At 45.1% G+C, this 19,743-nt stretch overlaps 1 protein-coding gene across 3 annotated transcripts in view; it reads left to right on the top strand.

The window, feature by feature from the left end:
• FHL3 (four and a half LIM domains 3) overlaps positions 1–19,743 on the top strand; it is a 259,663-nt gene that overhangs the window by 213,573 nt on the left and 26,347 nt on the right. For all 3 annotated transcript variants that reach the window (XM_078681236.1, XM_078681234.1, XM_078681235.1), the window contains 2 exons: positions 14,167–14,336; positions 14,717–14,903. In XM_078681236.1, the coding sequence (XP_078537362.1) occupies positions 14,167–14,336; positions 14,717–14,903 (357 nt within the window). The remainder of the gene's footprint in view (positions 1–14,166; positions 14,337–14,716; positions 14,904–19,743) is intronic.

Below are 19,743 nucleotides of genomic sequence, written 5' to 3' on the forward strand. Positions count from 1 at the left end.
CCGTGTGGCAAGCCACAGAATGTATTTAGTTATGTATGTATGTGGTATTTGTATAACGTTAACCTAGTCAAAGGGCAGGAGAGCACTGAAACAGGTCAAAGCAGGGAGAAGGTAAAAGTGAATTTGGAGGTGTAGTTTTTTGTAGGTGCTTGTGTGTTAGTTACCGTTATCGTTATTTAGCATTCTTTAAAGAGGTGTGCCTACAGATGCTCCCTGAAATCAATACCCATCCTTGGGTACACTTACAACTGGTGTACCTTGACAGCCCTATGTGATCCTTAATTCTTTTCATTGCACATCTCAGCAGTACCACGCACAGGTACAAGTGCCTTGCATGAGCGCTACTCATGTACTAGTTATGACTAGCGGTAACCCATTTTCACTACAGTTTATACAGTTCGGATACGCTGCAAGTCATTCACCTAAATTTGAAACCGTGTGACCGACTGGCGCACTTTCTTCAGTAGCCATGGTGCTCAAACTCTTGAGTGCATACATGCCCTGATGATAACCTAAAAGATATCTGACAGTGGGGTTCGAAAATTCGTTGACCCAGAAGGGGTTATTAGGTGTCAAATTGATTTGTTGCACTCCTATGGTGTGATCACCTTGGCCACCATTACTTTAAACATCCTTATTTATTGTTTAAAAGACTTGAGAGAATTCTAAGGCAGAGCGCCTTTGATTGATTCAGCTGTGCGATAGTCAATTGATAACACTTAACAGATCGGTGTCATTACTGAATTACATCCCTTCAAGCCCTTGTTGTGTTTTATCTTGACCTAAATTTGAGCTGGGTTTGGGCAGTCCTGAAGGATATGAAGTTGTCGCTCCAGGATCTGAGTTCATAGCTGCAGCAGGTCAGTTGCCTGTTTTTTGCACTTCATCTCCAGTCTCGTGTTGTCCTGGAGGCGGGTATGTGGAGAGCCACCTGTGTTGGTGGAAGGTGGAAGTGGTGTCCGAGTGCAGAGACATAAAATAGCAGTGCACCTGTTCGGCTGCTGAGATGTTGAAGAGGGGTTGATGCCTGATGCATAGACTTAAAAGAAGGGAGCTGTCCATAGTAATGAATGGCACGCTAAGCAGGCGGACCTTCAAGTGGGAGATTGGGCACCTAGATGGAAACATAGATAGGGCATAACAGGTATTTCCAGTTTTCACACAACCAAATAACCCCTAAAATCAATCCAAAACATACTCAGGCCCCAACCTCCATTCAACAGCCTCCCTATGAACCTAAAACTTGGCTCCACCAGTCCACAACCTACACATCCTAGGGAGACAACACCAGTATCCTAATAAACAAAAACAAAAAAACTCAAGACCGTGCAACCACCCCCACAAAGCAGTATCACAGTGATAAAATGAACAAAAAGAATGTATCATACTCCGGTGAGCGATCTCTCACCCGAGGTCCTCAATAAAAGATCCACATATCTGTTAACATCCAATGAGGAGAATTTATCTTGGTTAGCGTCCCACAAGGCCTTCAATGTTGCATGCAGCTTCTACTGAAAATGGAAAACTTCACTGAGATGCCGATAGCAAGCGACAATTGAAAGGGGGCAGCCTCCAACAGGATAACATAATGGAGTCACGACGTGGTTGGCAAAACGTGAAATAAAGTGGTTGGCAAGCGTGTGCTAAGACAGCAGTAAACCAAAAAGATCCAAAATGCCAATCCCAAAATGGCAGCAGGTAGCACACGCTGCACCGGGTGGCTCACGGCACGTTGGTGCTGTGAGCACCGTAGAAGCAGCTAAGCACCACAGCACATCAGAATGGCCACGAAACTGCTCCTCACGACCATCGAAACAGGTGAGCGCATTACCCAGCTTGCGCAAAGTTCAAATAGTAAGCGCGACAGTTAAACTGCCCATAGCAGCGCGAAAAACATGGATTTAATCAAAATTGATACAAAATGCCTCACCACATGTGTACAACGCCGGTACGCAAGCAGAAAAACCCAGGGACTGTTCAGAAGCTGCGTAAATCCAAAGACAGCCAGTACACACAAGACACATCCCAAACACTGGGCCATTCTAAACAGAGCCATAAGTTGCTGCTTTAACACCTGCCTGTGCATTGTACAACTCAGTCCAGGGGTGCTGGTTTTCCCAGCACACGTCGCTGGTGCCGATTTCCAAGTACCAGGCACCACCATCAATCCAAATCAGTAGCTTGTAAGGACAGCAGGAAAATAATAAGTCCACAAATGCTGGTTTAGATGTCGTGCGCAGGAAAAATGGTGCCAGTCGTTGTCAAAATAATGATGCCAATTTCCCTAGTTGCCAGTGGTATTGACCATGATGCTGCCAATTTTCTCCTCCAACTGTGGTTAACACCAGGATGCACACACGCCTTCAACCTACTCCAGCAGGTTATGGAGAGAGTGTCCCACAGTAGCATGAGCACTTGGTAAAATGGTAGCTGGAACTCATCACAGCAAAACAGGAACAGATTATCCAAGGCAGGGTGACAGCAAGCTCCACAGAAATAATAGCCGGAACTGGCAGGTCCAGGCTAGGGCTGACCGTTCACAGGTGTTGAGGAATGTCAGGAACACCTCTTTCAAGTTACTCATATGGAGAACACTCACCCAAATTTAGCAGGCACTGGCACGTCCATGATGGGGCTGACCGATGTTTTGGTCACTGGTGGGGCTTTTGGACTGCCAGCTTGCTTCTCCCAAATGCGCTTCTTCAGTTTCTTAGATACCAATCCATTCAAGGTAGCTCACGTTGGTTCTTTCAAATCGTCGCCAGTGTTAAAATGAAGAATGGTGCACAGGCAAGTCTTGTAGAAAAGGTAGTAGATTTATTCTTCAAGTTACATCACAGGTTCTAGGTTACAGGAAGATGATATGATCCATAAAGTGCCCCACCAGGAGCAGCCTCGTCGCTGCTCAGCCCTTCCACACCAACTGATTCTCCTTCCAATCTAAACACACTGAACATTCTATATGACCTTAGCATAGGCTGAGCAGCAAGGCAGAGAACTACAATGGAGAGAGTGCATTGAGTAAAAGGTACATTACAACACATTCTTATGACATTAACAATAAGGTAAGTGATGAGAAACTATTAACCCCTTCGATGCTCATGACGAGCTCAGTTCGTCATGAGGTATACCTCTTGTGTGCTCATGTCGAGCTGAGCTCACACCCATTTCCATATGGCCCAGCACAGCAGAGGATCTTCTGAAGCACCCAAGGTGTTAAGACGTACCCCAAGTGGAAAAAACAGAAAAAGAGTAAAGTGACCAATCGAGTGAGGATAAACAGCAAAATTGTTTCTCTGGGAGACAGACAGTCTTTTTACAAATAATAAGCCACAAGGATGAATGCACCATGTGCTGCATGCACATGACTAACGTCTGTCTCATTGTTTTTGTCGATGGCATTTCAGCCCTATTGGTGGGTCCTAGGGTCTCATCAGGGTTGAAGAATAGACCTTGGAGGATGTTTGTTCCTCTGAGCGTGGTCAATTGGTACGTTGTTGACCGGATCAGGAATGTGCTGGCCAACACAGGTCGAACTGGAGCAATCCTGTGTGCGAGTGAGAAGCACCACTGCTGCTGCACCGTTGCTGCTTTTGTTACAGGGAGCCGATATGGCAGCACTGCTGCAAAACCGTCCCCCAGTTACAATACCAGCCACAATCCTTCCGGCCCACCGGGAAAACCCCCGGTGCCCACTACGCCCAGTCCAGCCCTGGCAATAATGAATGTTAAGTGCCCACTTAGCCAATGAGACTCAGTACCACTGACCCATTGATAGCTACACTCCTGAAAAATTAGCAAACCAATGAACCTTGTCGGCCAAATAACACTTGGAAAGTGAGTCTGCAGTTCAAGTGGAGCACCCGGCTACTAAAGCCTACTGCGCCCCTCACCACCATACTAAGGAGACAAATGAACTTTTACCAGATGTATATGATGACCCTGATAGCTTCCCCTGATCACACAAAGCGTGAGCCCACCTAGGGAACGTTTTCCGCTGGATGCTCAGCTTACCTTTGATAGTGTGCCCTCGGCGAGGGACTGAAACTAAGTTCACCCTGATCTCTGCTTGTTTGTTTTCTGCAAGTCTGCCAGCACTCTTAAATGTGCACAGCAACATATCTGTTCTGCAAAACACTCGTTCACCAGTGAGAGTGAGACGATTTCTTGGTGCAGATGATACATGCCTATTATCCCCCCAATTCAACGGTCATCATGTTTTCAAATTCGGAAGGATGAAAGTCAGAGTGCACCCTCTTGGATTTCAAGCTTTGATCAGACGACGAGAAGCAGCCTCCTGTCTGGACACATTGGTCCACAGAGCCTCCAGACGGACTGTGCTGCAGAATGAGTGGTGGTGGGGAATAGCATTGGAGCAGGAGGGCCCATGTGTGAAATCTTTCTCAAAGAGAACTGCATAAGAGGCACTTATGCCCCCTCCTCCCACCAAACTCTTTCCTGTAAACAAGAAAAATGGAGCCTTGCTGTGGCTGGTGCTGAACCCTTGTAGTATTTTCACATCTCTTAATCGACCTTGGCTGTTCAGAGCCTCCAAGATGAACCGGGAATGCACTCTTAGCAGTGGTTTCCAGCTTGTCCTCCCTGCCTCCATGTGATATTGGCTCCTCACTGTGGGACTGTGTGAAGGGAGCCAATATTGTGTGACACACGATGGCCCCCTGTGAATTGGCAGCTCTATATTTCTATGGGGTTTAGTACGATAGGGTGGGGAGGAGGGATGAACATACCCTCATTAGCTACTCGCCCCTGAAGGAGGACTCCAAAGTGCAGCTGACTTCTGAACACCCTCTTGCTGTTCTCCCATCAGTTAACACTGAGCACTGAACAGGCCTGTCAGAAACTTTTCGACTCCAGGTCTCAATGGAATGAATGGGCTTGTATCTGGTTTTCTCGTAGCATGAGTACCTTGATCATTCAGACCCTCCAGCATTTTGCAATCTGCGAAATTATCTCGAAATCAGCTGAGGAGCACGATGACCGCGATATTTATCTTTTCGGCAGCAAAACCCGGGGCAGCTTGCATTCTCTGGCATGTGGATCCAGAGCTGCGCAAACCTCACAGAAAGAAAGGGAAAACAATGCTGTTAAATGCAGGAGGAGAAAACTAAATTTCACTGGCAAACACTGTAAAGTGGCGCTAATGTCTTGTTTTTTTTATTTTGACAGAATTTGGAGGTAAAAAGTCTCCTTTTTTCCCCCCTGTACTGAGGCTGCACTTTGTTGAAAATTTCCTTTTCTGATATTTTTCCCTCCCACAGGGTTTTTTTCTGTCTTGGATCCATTTCACAGGGGAATAAAGGAAGAAAAGGGGAGGAAAAGATGGTAAGACCCGTTTCTTAAAGTCACGGTTATCAGCAGGTGAGGAGCGAGAGAGAGACAGACCGAGAAAGCGAGAGAGCTGCCAATTGGCCTCAGTGGCAAATTGACAAATGTTAGATGCAAGGGACTAGTATCACAGTAAGATGAAGGCTAAGTACCCTAAAGACTGCTTGACACTTTGTGGGGGCTCGTTTAAGAGTTATTTGCCTAAACTTGCGTCAGTCTGCTCCTAAAATACAGAGGTGATACACCACCTTCCTGAGACAGTGGACTGCTCTGTCTCTTAACCACTCTGGGGCTAATTTGCAAGCCCATTGCGCCAGGGTTGCGTCACTTTTCTTGACACACGGCTACACAATGGGCTACGCAAGGTGATTTACACCCGGCGTGACTTTTTGCGGCCTTGTAAATATGGGCCCTTTCCCGCAATGCTCTGCGTGAAAGGGGCGCTCCATGGGTGTTGCTGTAGGGTGTTCCTATGCAAGATCCACGGAACTGACGCATTCCCAGATTTCCAACATTTTGTAAAACTGGTAATGTGTCAGAATCCTACACCTCCCAAGGGGAGGCGTAGGAATAGCACAACGAGGAGAAATACTTTTATTTCCCCACGTTTTTTCCTCTTTCTATGTGTCTTGCATTCTACAGCACGCATAGAAATTGGAAAATACCATTAATGTTTTTGTGCAGGAAGGTGTCCCTTACTGCATAAAAACAACCATCCCCGCAGCGCAGACACCCTTGTAAAATGATGCAAGGGTGTATGCACTGGCGATTGGCAGCAAATTGTGCACCAGCCCAGGGGAAAGCACGGGGTGTGTCATATTGTTGTTAATACGACGCATCCCTCTGCCTTGAAAATGAAGCAGCACGGTGCAACTAAATGGCTTGCAGCGCCGCGTGTCGTCATTTTCTTATAGATGAGGCCCTCTGTGCGCATGTCTGTTGTCTTGTCTCCTGAGAGCAGTGACTTTTAATAGTGGTATAAAGTTAAACAAATCTGCAATTAGATGGAGCTGTTGTTTATTGCACCCTTCTGTTTCAAAATGAGTATATAATGTAAAGCCTGTAGAAAAAGAAATTGATGAACTAGGCACATAACACAGAAACAAGCTGTGCTTGTTCTCCAAAACAATTCGGATAAAAACACAGGCAGTAAGCCTCTGCTGTGACTCGCATATTCCTTTAAAATTATCTAGGTTTTCTGAGGTCACACAGCGACAAACTCCCACTAAAAGACCCCTCGGCTGCAGAAGGTGAGCTGTACCTGCAGAAGATGAACCTACCTAGCTAGATATTGTAAAATATTTTAGGCACTTAAATGTGTCTAACCGCAAACCTCTGCTATTGTGCTTGGCTTAACCTATGATCCAGAATGTTACCACAAAGGAGAATACAGCAAACAAACACTCTCAGACACTTTAAACAGGCCTATGTCAAAGTGGAATTTTCTGCTAAACCAGTTTCCATTGATTTAAGGATGAAAAGGAATGATTAAAAGTAAAAAAAAAATACCACAATAATGCTTCAAAATTTGAATTTTTGTGTCGCAAAATTTGAATTTTGGTGCTACAAAAATGTAATTTTTGTGTCGCAATATTTGTAAATCCATGCCGCAATATCTTTCGTGGTCTGATCATTATGTCCTGGCGCACATTTTGAGGGAGGTTCATCTCATGGCACTACCTAGTGGTTTACTACTGCCTACTGCATCATTCACTTATCACATAAATGCACTTAACAGACCTAGCATGGGGCCCTGAAAAGACCTGGGGCCGGGACAAACCGCATTAATTGCTCTCTCCTAGTGATGGCATTGGCACTCAACTAGAGCGAAACGTAGATGCTTTGAGGTACGTGGGTCCCTGTACACCACAGGCTCTGGAAGGATCTATGTCTCTCCCAACAGGGTGAAAGGCGTACTAAAAAGTCTCATGACAGTGGGTGACGGTCTTTTTTGTCTGCCCGCTGTACACCTGTCATCAATCTTTGATGCGTTCCACTGTACAACATGATTGGGGATATCTGTCAGGTTTTTATGTAAGAGCGTTCCAGAGAGCACCTTGACTACACCCTTCAAGAAAATTTCTCGAGCTAATTGTAGGTAGCAGTGCATTTTGGGTTTATCATTAAAGTGACTGCTGGGTGCATTTATATATCAGACCACTCCTTGTGAGGTGCTTTCTATTTAAATATTGATGCACGTGCTTGTCTTCATCTTAAAGACTGTATATAGGTGCTGTATTGTCATAGACCCGTTTGCCTCCCAGTTGGACGATCTTTATGTAATGTGAAGGGCAGGAGTCTGGTTTGTTCCAGAGTGGCCAGTGTGATTTGTTTTATTATGTAAACTTTGAATATTTGATTTGGTTTTTTTCTGACTGTTAGGGCATTTCTTCTGACACCGCTATAAGGATGACATTGTTGCTTCTGCTGTTGTTAAGTTTTGCAATCACCTATCTTATAGCATAAAGAAGATTTTAAAATGCGCACATTTTTCGAAAATGTCCCCTATACAATTGAATTTGATGCACTTTTGATCATTTATCGATCTATTACCTTGCGCTCGGTAAGGATGGAAAATTGAATACAGTGAAATGGTGGAGTGCGCTGGAGAATTTAGCCATATTGGTGTCTCTCCTTTGTGCACATAATTAATCAATAGACTCCCAGTTCTAGGCCACACTGATCGCTACCACTTGACACTTTTCTTAAATACTGCAGCTTTCGATAAAGTGGTATGGATTAGTAAACAGAAATGTTTCAATTGAAGAGTGAGGTTATTAAGGGCCAATAATGGCAGATACAGACCTTGTGTTCAAACATTCCAGACTATTCATGTAAATATTGTTTTTAGTGAGTTTGTGGTCAAGCAGGGAGAGTACCCGATTAATTTGATTCATTCACCCCAGCATGCTCCTGTAAGGTGGAAAGTATAATCAGTGCATGTTTGCTTTTGGTTATTGCATAACATTTTGCTTATTTTAGGGTTATTTGGGCTGGTGGTTGCCCTCCCTAGAAAAGAAGTACACCACTAGTAATTCACATGTAGCTACTTTGGGATATCCCCTTCTCTTTTGGGACTTTTGGTGTGTCCCAGGCATTCAGTTTACCTTGATTTTGGGCTGTACCATCTTAGTCATTGGAGGTCAAGAGCATAGGGGATGTTTGCCTAAATTGTTCACACTACACAGGGCTGGGGGGTGTGAGCCACTCAGGAAGGCCAATGGTGTCCTCTCAAACATTAGCCTCATAGCCAAGAATGGAGACGTCTTGGTGACTTGTAAGGTTTGTACTCTCTGCCCTAGGGATTCGTGTTACACATTTGTGGGGCTTTGTTCCAACTTTTGGGGCCCGTGTATCCTGCAAGACGCAAGTTGTCTGCCTTAGGAATGTTGTCCACACACGTCTTGGCCAGAATAACTCTGAGTCCAGCTTCACTTCCCCGCTACGATGGCATTGTCAATCGGAAAGTACCCTGCTTGAAAAGTCGAGTGCCTTGATTAATATTCCTGGAGAGGGGCCAAGTAAAGTAATAGGGGCGGAATACAGGTAGCTTGCCAAGAAAATATTTTACATGCATTACATACATTTAGTTTTCCTAGAAAGCTGAACTTTTTCTGAGAAACATAATGGCAACATGCTGCAGCTCTTGAAACAAAGGCCTGGTTTGAATTAAAAGTTGGAAATGTGGATTGTCAGTGGAAGAGGCAAGCCTACCATGAAGAGCGTTACCCTTACAGTTGGGTTACTACAGTGATTTGTCTCCAGACCTTGAGCAGCAGTCTTTAGAGTGAAGCACCCATTTGTTTTGTTATTACTTTGTATTTAACAAGTCTGTATGTGTGCTTACTAATAGAAGCACCAGACAGGCTGCATGGAATTGGGGACATTTCCCAGAAGCCTTTTGTATCAAAACCAGTATTACTGGAACAGTTTCATGTCTGGCCCACCCCCTTGTTCCTTCGGAGGCAATGGTCTGCCAAGAAACGTCCCCTCTTCCTTTAGGCCTGCCCACTTAATGGATGTGTTAGCTTAAGCTCATACCAATTACATCACTACCATATAGCTAAAGAAGTAGTGTGTGTGACTTTCTATCTCACATGCTGCTAATATTGAATTTGTCTTGATGGTTTTGCGACGCTGTATAAGGTTTGACCTTCACATGTTTACTCATGATGCAGAGACCGTACAATGCGCTCCATACTTGAGCATCCCTCCTCAGGACTGTCACCACCCTGTGCCTTGCTATTTTTACTGTTTCTGCTAGGAGGTTCCATACCTACTCTACCCTTTCCCATTGCGTATGAGTGTCTAATACTGGGTGGACATCTCTCTTGGCGACACGTTTTCCTATTTTGTGCGAAAGCTGTAGCGATATTGTTCTTCTTCCACTGTTTCATTGTGGGGATCCAGGCACTTTCCCTGAGTTTAGTTGGTTTGGAGTTGGAATAGTAATTTTTCATATTTTATTATTCAGCACTTTCCCTGATTTTAGTTGGTTTGGAGTTGGAATAGCAATATTTTATGGTTCATTATCCAGCACTTTCCCTGAGTTTAGTCTAGTGAGTTGAGTCTAGTGGACGTTGCTTTATCAACTGTATTAGAAGTGATCAGATTTCAGCTAGTGTTATTAACTGCAAAAACCCTGTCAACGTGTGGTGGATGAACTTGCATGTTAAAAACCCTAACAACAGACCTGAAGGGGGCCTTATCAAGAACATAAACCCATGAGCAGCTCAATGCATAATTCTGGCCACACACTAAACGTTTGCTCAGAATATTGTAGCATATATTATGCTGGCCCATTACCCGTTGTGATTGGACCTCCTGCTCATCACTCTCCATCTCTCAAACATGTTGTGCGACCTCCTTCCTTTAGCAAAGAGCTGAGGAAAACAACATCTCAATCCAACATCTAAAACTTCTGAGGCAGAAATTGCCAATCTCGCAGGGCACAATAGATATTTATAGCAAACATCTACTGTTGTAACACCTTTGCACTAGAAAAGCTGTGCCCCACAGAAAGATGACACCACAAGAGGGTCACAAGTGGCTTAACATTCAGCTCCTCTGATCTCTCTCTCTCTCTCGAAGCCCCCTGTGACAGCTGCAGTTATTCGCAGGGAGCTGGGGATAGCTACAGAGGTACCAGAAGCGACCCTAGGCTTGCAGAACTAATCTCCAGCAGAAATGCCTGGTGGAATAACCGGCCAATAAGGCCCTGGTCCCACAACTTGGGATGGCATTGGAAAAGATCACTGTCTGAGAAATACAAGACACGTGTCCAGAGCTACCGGATGTGCTTCTGCAAACCATGATGTACAGCCGAGAAAGACCATCTCTCTAGTGCATCAGTGACCAATGCTGAAGGACGTAAAGGACTGACCCATATATTTAAAAATAACTAACAATCACGTGAATTATTAATTGCAACATTGCTTACCAGGGGCGGGTCCTCGTGGCGGTTGTGTGGAATGTGATAACCCACTAAGAAATTCATTCTTGTGTTGGCCTTTTAGGTCCAGGGACAGAAATTCGGGTACAGTAGTTAATGTATCGGTTTTCTTGTGGCATCCCCAGTTCTGAAGGCACTTGATGCGTCTTCAATGAGCTGCTGAAGAAAAACCTTGCCTATTTTAAAATAAGACTTCATGGTCTTTCTGGCCATTTAGAAGAACATTTCACTTGGTAACTGTCAAACGCTGCTCTGAGATTCACACAAACACGACTTCATTACAGAGCTTTCTTGTTTCTTAAGACCATGAATGAGTGCCCCACACAGGTTTTCCTTTCCATTCTAGCGATGTGTATCACTGAGTTTATAACCAGAGAAGCAGAACCACAGATACTAGAATGCATAGAAGAACAACACGAATTATATTATCTGCTCCAACATGGACCTGGGAATTGACATCTTAAGAGTTATGACTATACCAGTGTTTCCCCGTTGGTCATAACGCCCTGCTTTTTAAGAGGTGAAAGAGCAGGAAAAACAATCACTGGCAAAGACCAGAGCTCCGTCCATGACGACCTGGTGCGATGATTACATTGAAAACATTATTGCAAGCATATGCCACAAGAAGAAAAGAAAACATGCCCTAACCATGTGGGCATGTGATTGCAATAAAACCTTTAAAAAATAAAAACCGTTGCATATAGTAGAAGAATATGGAAGCCTCTGGCAAGCAGATGTTATAACATTTGTGGAAACCTTTTGTAGTTTTACTGCACAGCACAGGAACATGTGATTGTTATATTGGAAGAAAGAAAAAGCACTATTGGCTTTGAATTACTGAAAACATAAGGATATATTTTAAACACAGGAGGATGACTCTATGTATGTATATATTATGATATTATTGATTACATAAGGTTGATGAGACAACTAATGATACCTGCTCATGAAGCGACAGGTGACAGCGCTCTGTAGGTTTTTATCCTTCAACAGATTATATGTTTTGATGGCACCAGCCTATATAAGACAAGCATTAAAACTTAGCATGTCAGATGCAGTCATACTTCCACACGTTCATGGCTTTATTTTGGTAGCATGTAGCCAGATTATCACTGGGGAACTGCTTAGGACTGCCCTGCTTTGGGGTGCATGTGCAGCCCTGTTGGCATAGTCTGTGTTCTGTGCTGTAAAGAGTGAGGAGATGGTACCCCTGGAATCCAGTGCAGTTTGATTGGCTAAATGCTCTAGGATGCAGGGAAGAATGGTAGCATAGCCAGGTTTCAGCACAGTGTAGTATAATAGCGTCCTTGGGATTCGGTCTGTGATAGTGTCGTTAAGGTGCAGTGCGGTTTGTGTTAGCGTACCTAGAATGAAGAGGGCAGGGTCAGCATCCATGCAATGCAGTGCAGTATGGTACATAAGTATGGTTATAACGTAGTGCAGTGCAGCAGGTTAGAACCAATACGAAGCAGTGTACTGTGGTTAGTGCCTCTAAAGTGTGCATAGCATGCAGGACACTGTTATAGGTTAATTTTCCTAGTAGGCTGATACTGGATCCCCACACTCGACTTGTTAAAAACAATTCCAGTGTGCATGATGCAGCACCAGTGCAATGCGGAGAACACTTATTCTAACGGTGCAGTATACACTCCCACTACCTAAGCAATGAGTTTGCAAGTCAAGAAGGGGCCACCAATCACAACATGAGAAAGTCTGTAATGCAGCTGTTTGCATACACATTTGACCTAGAGGCTTTTGTTGTGCAAGCATTAAGCTGAAGTCGCCAGCTAAAGCCATCTTTGGCCAGAACCAAAACAGGAGCTTCTGAACAAAATCCTCAAAGCCATTTTCCTTTTTTCATGAGATCACTTGGTTGGCCCACACTGGTTTATTTCAATTATATGAATACAAATGTTCTAGTTAAGTTGGATTGAGAAGTTGAATGTTTAATTAAGTTATCTTTCCTTCATGGTAAGCATGGAATGCTTTTGAAAATGTGTCTTGTGTCCCCTATAGGAATGGTTCTTTGTCCCGTTTATAATATTATGTTTTTTTGTGTTTTTGTGGATATCACTCTTTTAACGAGGCATTGGTGAGCTCCAATGGGTCTTGTGTGTGTATCCTTTGTACCCAGAATGGAGGTGTTCAAGTATCCTGGTAGGACAAGAACCTTATGACGTTGTGGTGTAAATGTACAAAGTGCAGATATCCTAATCCTCCCACCCTCCAGGAGGCAACATCTTTTCTTTACTGTTATTAGAATGGAGCGTGCATCCCTTTTTATATTCACTTTGATGTGAAACCTCGATTATAACTAACCAAAGTATACCTATTCACGCTTTTTTTTAATGCTTTTGGAGCAATGATTAGGTCTCTTTTATTGAATCCATCCACAGTGATTTAAAACACTTATAGTCACTAGTCGGGTTTGAGGGTTACCTCGGTCCCTTAGGAACAAATGACCTCTTGTGGCCACGGGAGGAGGTCAGAAGGAAGCAGGCCAGATGTGGTGGAATTATCCGTGCCTTCCTGGTTCAGTTGGCGTTCTGCAATGAGGATGTTGTGGCTTCCAGGCATATCTATTATATGTTTTAGGATCTCCCCCAAAACAGCTCTTTCAGAATGTTGGAAGAGACTTGGCGACCCTCTTGTGTCCATCCCATTGGTCTGATTTGATTGCACATGGGGTGGTTCGTTGCCGTGTACTATTGCTTGTGCCCAAAGAAAGTGCTGCTAAGGGCCACTGACTATCATGTATGCTTATCACTGTAATCGGCCACCCAACCAATCTGTTTACCAAATGCGTGTTAACAGCCATTTCTCGGTGCAGATATCATTAGTTACTTATTTTCGTCATTGTTGCATGTATGGTTTCTTCTTATTCTCCAAGGCAGATTGTTTTCTCTGGATCTCATGGTACTATTACATCATACATTTTGCCGATATTGGTGCAAATGTGTCTGGCACCTATCAAAGGTATGGGTGATGTGAATGGCTCCTCTGCAACCTCATCAGACCTTTGGAAACCTTTGGAAATGTAATTATGTGACATATGACATAATACAATAAAAAGACATATGACCTCGTTCTCTGGCAAGTTTAACCAGTTTTACAATGCACCCAGTCTGTACAATATTTCACCATGCCACCGCCTGCATACCATTAGAAGATGGCATTTCTGCAAAGTTTCTAATGAAATAGTGGAATGTTCATGTGTAAATGCTATGCAATGGCACTTTAGCAAATTAATGCACTTAGTAGTGGTTCCATTGAATGTGTCATGGCCGAAAAACCTTGGCAGAATTTGTGAGAATGATATAAAAAACTAAACCAATAATCGACAAAGGCGCATTTCTCTCTCATGACAGGATCCCGGAAGTTGGAGTATAACGGACAGACCTGGCACGAGCATTGCTTCATCTGCAGCAGCTGTAGCCAGCCGATTGGATCCCGGTCATTCATCCCAGACAATAACGACCACTATTGCGTCACTTGTTATGAGAGCAAGTTTGCGCCCCGCTGCACCCACTGCAAAAAGGTACCATTCCACGATATGTTAAACCACTTTGTCCCCACTCGCACTGTAAGTTCTCTGAATGAAAACTGATTGCATGTGTTGACTTTGAGTAAAATCATACTTGGTAAAAAAATGAATCCTTAATTTCAAATTTTTTAACAGTTGTTAAATGTCCACCCCCTACTGCTGTACTTTGCTCGCTTTCACTTTTGAAACTTCTGACTGATTATTCCTTGCACCGTGAGCTACTTGGTGTGTCTCATTCCTTTTTTTTCTCCACTATTACTGTGTCCTTCTTTCTCCATCCGGCTCGCCTTTCTCGCGAGCCTTCACCTTACTCTTTTTTGTATTCCCCATTCATCATCTCCTGCCTCTCTCTGCTCTCTCCATTGCACCCACAGACCCTGACTAAAGGAGGCGTCACCTACCGGGACGAACCCTGGCACAAAGAGTGCTTCCTCTGCACTGGCTGCAAGGCTCCGCTGGCCGGACAGCAGTTCACCTCCCAGGATGAAAATCCCTACTGCATCATGTGCTTCGGGAACCTTTACGCCAAAAAGTGTTCGGCCTGCTCGAAGCCAATCACAGGTACTGGGACTTACAGCACCCCTCTGTACACCAAGCAAGTCGCACACCTACAGAAGGGTTGGGTAGGATGATTGTTATGTTTGAAGTTTCTTTGAGTGTATATGGGCTTTGTTTGTAGAGAAAGTTCCTTTGGTCAGATTTGTTCTATAAAAACAAAATGGAATGCGGAATCATGCAAATGTCACAGCGAGGAAATGAAAGGTCATGCAAGTGATAAAGAAGAAACATTGCATTGACCGCACAAACCAATTGGTTACAAGCAAGAAGCCCTATTAAACGTAGGAAGAGGACATTTCCTGCTCCCTAACCTCCAAAGATCCGTCTATAATACAGGCCTAGATCAAACCTCAAGTGCTTTGACCTATTGTGCTGCTAGATGTGGTTTCTTAGACGACCGTACCTACCAGCCCATAGCATTCACACTGCCCTTGTAGCGTCCATGATGATTAAACAATTACGTTTTTTTGTTTCTTCAGACCTTGGTCTATAAATAGTCAACATAGTTGCATACATAACTACATCCTAAATCATCCACCCAAAATAATTATAAATAATAATTAAAAATGAGGATTAACAAATGAAGGGTTTATGTACTGTGAGACAAAAGGTAGATAGGTCTTGATGCACAGCAGAGGTAGCACTCTTATACAGATGACTCATAAACTTGAATACCATCCTAGGAGACTGACACGGTTTTGAACAAGCTGTATTTCATGACAAGGTAGCTAAAAGGTCGATTATACGTGTGTGGTATATTTCTATTTCTATTTTCTATTTCTATACGGAATTTGTTAAGCGCACGGTCACCCAGGGGTCTCATGGCGCTGAAGAAAGCAGATGGTAGATGGTAAGTGAAGGGGCAGATGGTGTATTGCTCTAACCGTACGCTTGTTTGAATAGCCAGGTCTTCAGGGCTCGTCTGAACTCTGTCAGCTTGGTACAGCTCCGGATGGACAAGGGCAAGGAGTTCCAGGTCTTTGGGGCGAGATATGCAAAGCTGGATCCGCCGAGTCGTTTCTTTTTAAAAGTCGGCACAGTGAGGAGGGACAAATGGGTAGAGCGAAGCTCGCGGGTAGGTTCATATTTGTTAATGAGTTGGTTGATGAACCTGGGGCTCTTTCCGTGGAGAGCCTTGAAGGTTATGCAGCCTGTCTTAAAAGTGATCCGATGGGTGATGGGGAGCCAATGGAGGGAGGCCAACAGAGGTTTGGCTGACTTCCTGCGATTGCTCTTGAATATTAATCTGGCTGCTTGATTTTGAGCAATCTGCAGGCGTTTAGCGATGGTGAGGGGAAGGCCCAGGTAGGTGGAGTTGGAAAAATCTAACCGCGAGAGAACCAATGCGAGCACCACCTGGATGAGAGCAGAGTGGGTCAGCAGATGAGCGATTTTTTTAATCTTTCTTAACTGAAAGAAGCAGGAGGAGATCACAGTTCCGACCTGGGTCTTCAGTGATAGATCGGCGCTAAGAGTGACCCCAAGACTTTTGGCTGACTGGGAGGGGGATGGAGGTGTACCCAGCGAGGATGGCCAAAAGTGGGGCCCCCAACTGAGTGCACTGTTGCTAGGGAGTACTAACTCAGTCTTTCCTGGGTTCAATTTAAGGTGGTTCCGATCCATCCAGCTCTGGATGTGCAGCATGGTCTTTTGAAATTCCTCGACAGAGTCCGGGGAGTTGAGGGGGAATACCAGCTGCAAATCGTCTGCGTAGTTGAATATAATGACCTTTCTATCTTTCAGGGAGTGCAGTAGGGGTTTGAGATAAAGATTAAAAAGGAGGGGGGACAGTGAGGAGCCCTGTGGGACACCGCAAGTGGTAGGGAGTGTGGGGGCTGTGAAATTCTCCAGCTTTACAGCCTGGGATCTGTCCGTCAGGAATGACTTAATCCAAGAGAGAGCCGCGCCGCAGAGACCGGCTTGTTCGACACGGTGTAATAGTATGGTGTGGTCCACCGTGTCGAACGCGGCCGATAGATCAAGCAACACGAGGGCCTGATGGATTCCGCTATCGGCGTTGGTCCTTAGGGTGTTCTGCACGGCGAGGATCACCGCCTCGGTGGAGTGTGCCTGGCGGAATCCCGCTTGGTTGGGTTCCAAGTAATCAGATGTTTCGATAAAATTGGATAAGCAGCTGGTTACGTGAGTTTCCAGTAGCTTAGCACCATAAGGGAGAAGGGAGATGGGGCGGTAGTTAGAGAGGTTGGAGGGATCGGCACCTGGTTTCTTGATTAGAGGGACCAGGGTGGCATTTTTGAAGGAATCGGGTACTATTCCTCGTGATAGGGAGGTGTTCAGAATAGGGAGTATACCCTGGGGGAGTGCAGCATAGACTTCTTTTAGAATGTGCGGGGGGCAGGGATCGTTAGGTGAACCCGATTTTACTCGGTTCATTAGCTCCAGTAATTTGGGTGGTTCGATGGGGGGGATATCCTGAAGAGTGTTAGGGTTTCTACAGATATCCGAGTCGTCTGTTGCAGCATGGTTGGTTTGGATGCTGTTTTTTATGGTGTCAATTTTCTCCTTGAAGAAGTTGTTAAGCAGGTTACACATTGCCTGTGAGGCAGGTTGAGAGGGAGAGGTTCTGGCGTCATTGCATAGGTCGTTGACGACTCTGAAGATTTCTCGAGATTTGTTTTTGGCGTTAGAAATTTTATCAGAAAAGAAGGAGGCTTTGGCAGATAGGATAGAGTCATTGTAATTTTTGCGGGCTGTCTTGTATAGTGCTCTGTCTGTGGCGTGGTAGCCGTGTCTCCACTTCCTCTCCAGTTGACGGAGTTCTAATTTCTGCTTTTTTAGGTCGGCAGAAAACCATTTGTGGGCGTCCATACGACGGGCGCGGGAGAACTTGGTAAGGGGAGCATGTTCATTGCATGCAGAGGAGAGCCATTCGGTATGTGCCTTGTCCATCAGATTGATGTCTGGGCCCTGGGTAGGGATGGAGTTGGTCAGGGTGGAGAGGAAATCTTGGAGATTTAGGGATCTCCATTTCCTGACTAACCCTCCCAGGGGTGCTTGGTTGTTGAGGTGACCCTGAATGGTGACAGAGAATTGCAGTAAGTGGTGGTCAGACCATATGCATGGTGAGGCCGTAGGACAAGAGGTGGAAATATTGCGAGACCAGATGTGGTCTAAGATATGTCCTTTTTCATGGGTGGGGATCAAGACATGTTGGTGGAGGTTTAAATTGGAGAGGAGTTCGAAAAGTTCTGTGGCGTGAGGCCCAGCTTCCGGGTTGTTGTACCAATAATTGAAATCTCCTATGACCATGACCTTGTCATAGTCAACGACTAGACCTGCTATTTGCTCAGACAGGGAAGCCGGGAAGGAGGGCATAGATGTAGGTGGCCGGTATATCAATGCTAGCACCATGGTGCCAGTCTCAGTATCGGATTTGATGACTAGGTTATCCGTATCTGGTAGGTCTAGGGGAGGTAAGATGGTAAACCTGAGGTCTTTATGAATGATAGCGGCAACACCTCCTCCGACTTTTCCTGATTTTCTATTTGCAGACAGGATGTAATAATCTGATGGTATGGCCGAGAGTATATCTGGCAGAGAGTCAGTAGTGAGCCATGTCTCAGTGACAAAAAGTATGTCAGGGCTGTCCGTTTTCAGGAGCAGGAATATATCTAGTTGGTGTTTGACCAGGGATCTGGTGTTAAGATAGAGACAGCGGAGGGTCCGGGAATTAGGTTTAGGGGGGGGCTTACTGTTTTTAGGGTTTGAAGAAGAAATAGGGGCCAATTCCTGTAAGTGATAGTGAGAGAGAATGTTGCTTGCCTTGAGGCGGGCAAGGGTGGATGGGTCGAGGGATTGAAGAGCGGGGTTGTGGAGAGAGTGCAACTCTAGGGGGGAGTACCTAATAAATTCTTCATTATGCCTGGTCCCTGGGCCCGTCCAGGCGCGGACGGGCGCAGACGGGCTTGCCTTAGGCGCGCAAACGGCGCTCGTCCGCTGCGCTTCCTGCCAAGGCACATGATGAGGCAAATGGAGGGGGCGTGGCCTCAAGGGGGCGTGGCTAGCGAGCACGCCTGCGATGGCGGCCGCTGGGTGAGAGCAAACAAACAATTACCGCATCAGCGCTCAATCGGCTGCGTGGTAGGAGGGCGGTGAAATGAAATAGGTAAGCTTTTAAAAAGTTCTCAAATCAACAAGTTAAAAAGCAGTTTATACAATTTTCAATTTAGACAATTTAAAAATAGCGTACCTCCAGAACCCGGCTTTCCGCCTCAGGTCTGGGAATCTGGTTATATCCAAATATGTCTTCACAGATACAGTAATTGTTTGTTTCTATGAGAATGCACTGTATTTATATTAATTTGCGTGAGATTCGGGCTGACGGTGTACATTTTAACCGCATGCGTGCGGGCGGAATTCCGCTCGTACGCTGAGATTTTTCAAAGCGCACTTTACGTGACGAGCTGGGCTCGTCATCAGCGTAGCAGGAGGCTACCTCATGACGAGCCCAGCTCGTCATCAGCGTCGAAGGGGTTAAAGAGTTTTATGGAATTTGATTGGGGAGATTGCTTGTACCCTAGGAGGTTACTTCAGATTTAGCAGCCGCTGCAGGTAAGAGCGGTGGGGACGAGATGGGGAAGGGGGTTTCGAGAGACGACCACGAGGGAAAATTAAATAAGTCATTAAGTTTCCCTCATGGTGGTCTCTCGAAATCCCCCCCACCGGGCCCCACCGTTCTTACCTGCAGAGGCCAAGGCTGAGATTTAGGTCATTGTTCTTTATCTTACATTTACAAGTGCGGAGGTGGTTGTTTTGAGGTTCAGTGCTATGCTTGGCACACATACATTAAACTGTTTAAGTAGATCTAATTAATCTTAGGAGC

The sequence above is a fragment of the Lissotriton helveticus genome, chromosome 3_1, assembly GCF_964261635.1.
Source record: "Lissotriton helveticus chromosome 3_1, aLisHel1.1, whole genome shotgun sequence".
Lineage (NCBI taxonomy): Eukaryota > Metazoa > Chordata > Amphibia > Caudata > Salamandridae > Lissotriton > Lissotriton helveticus.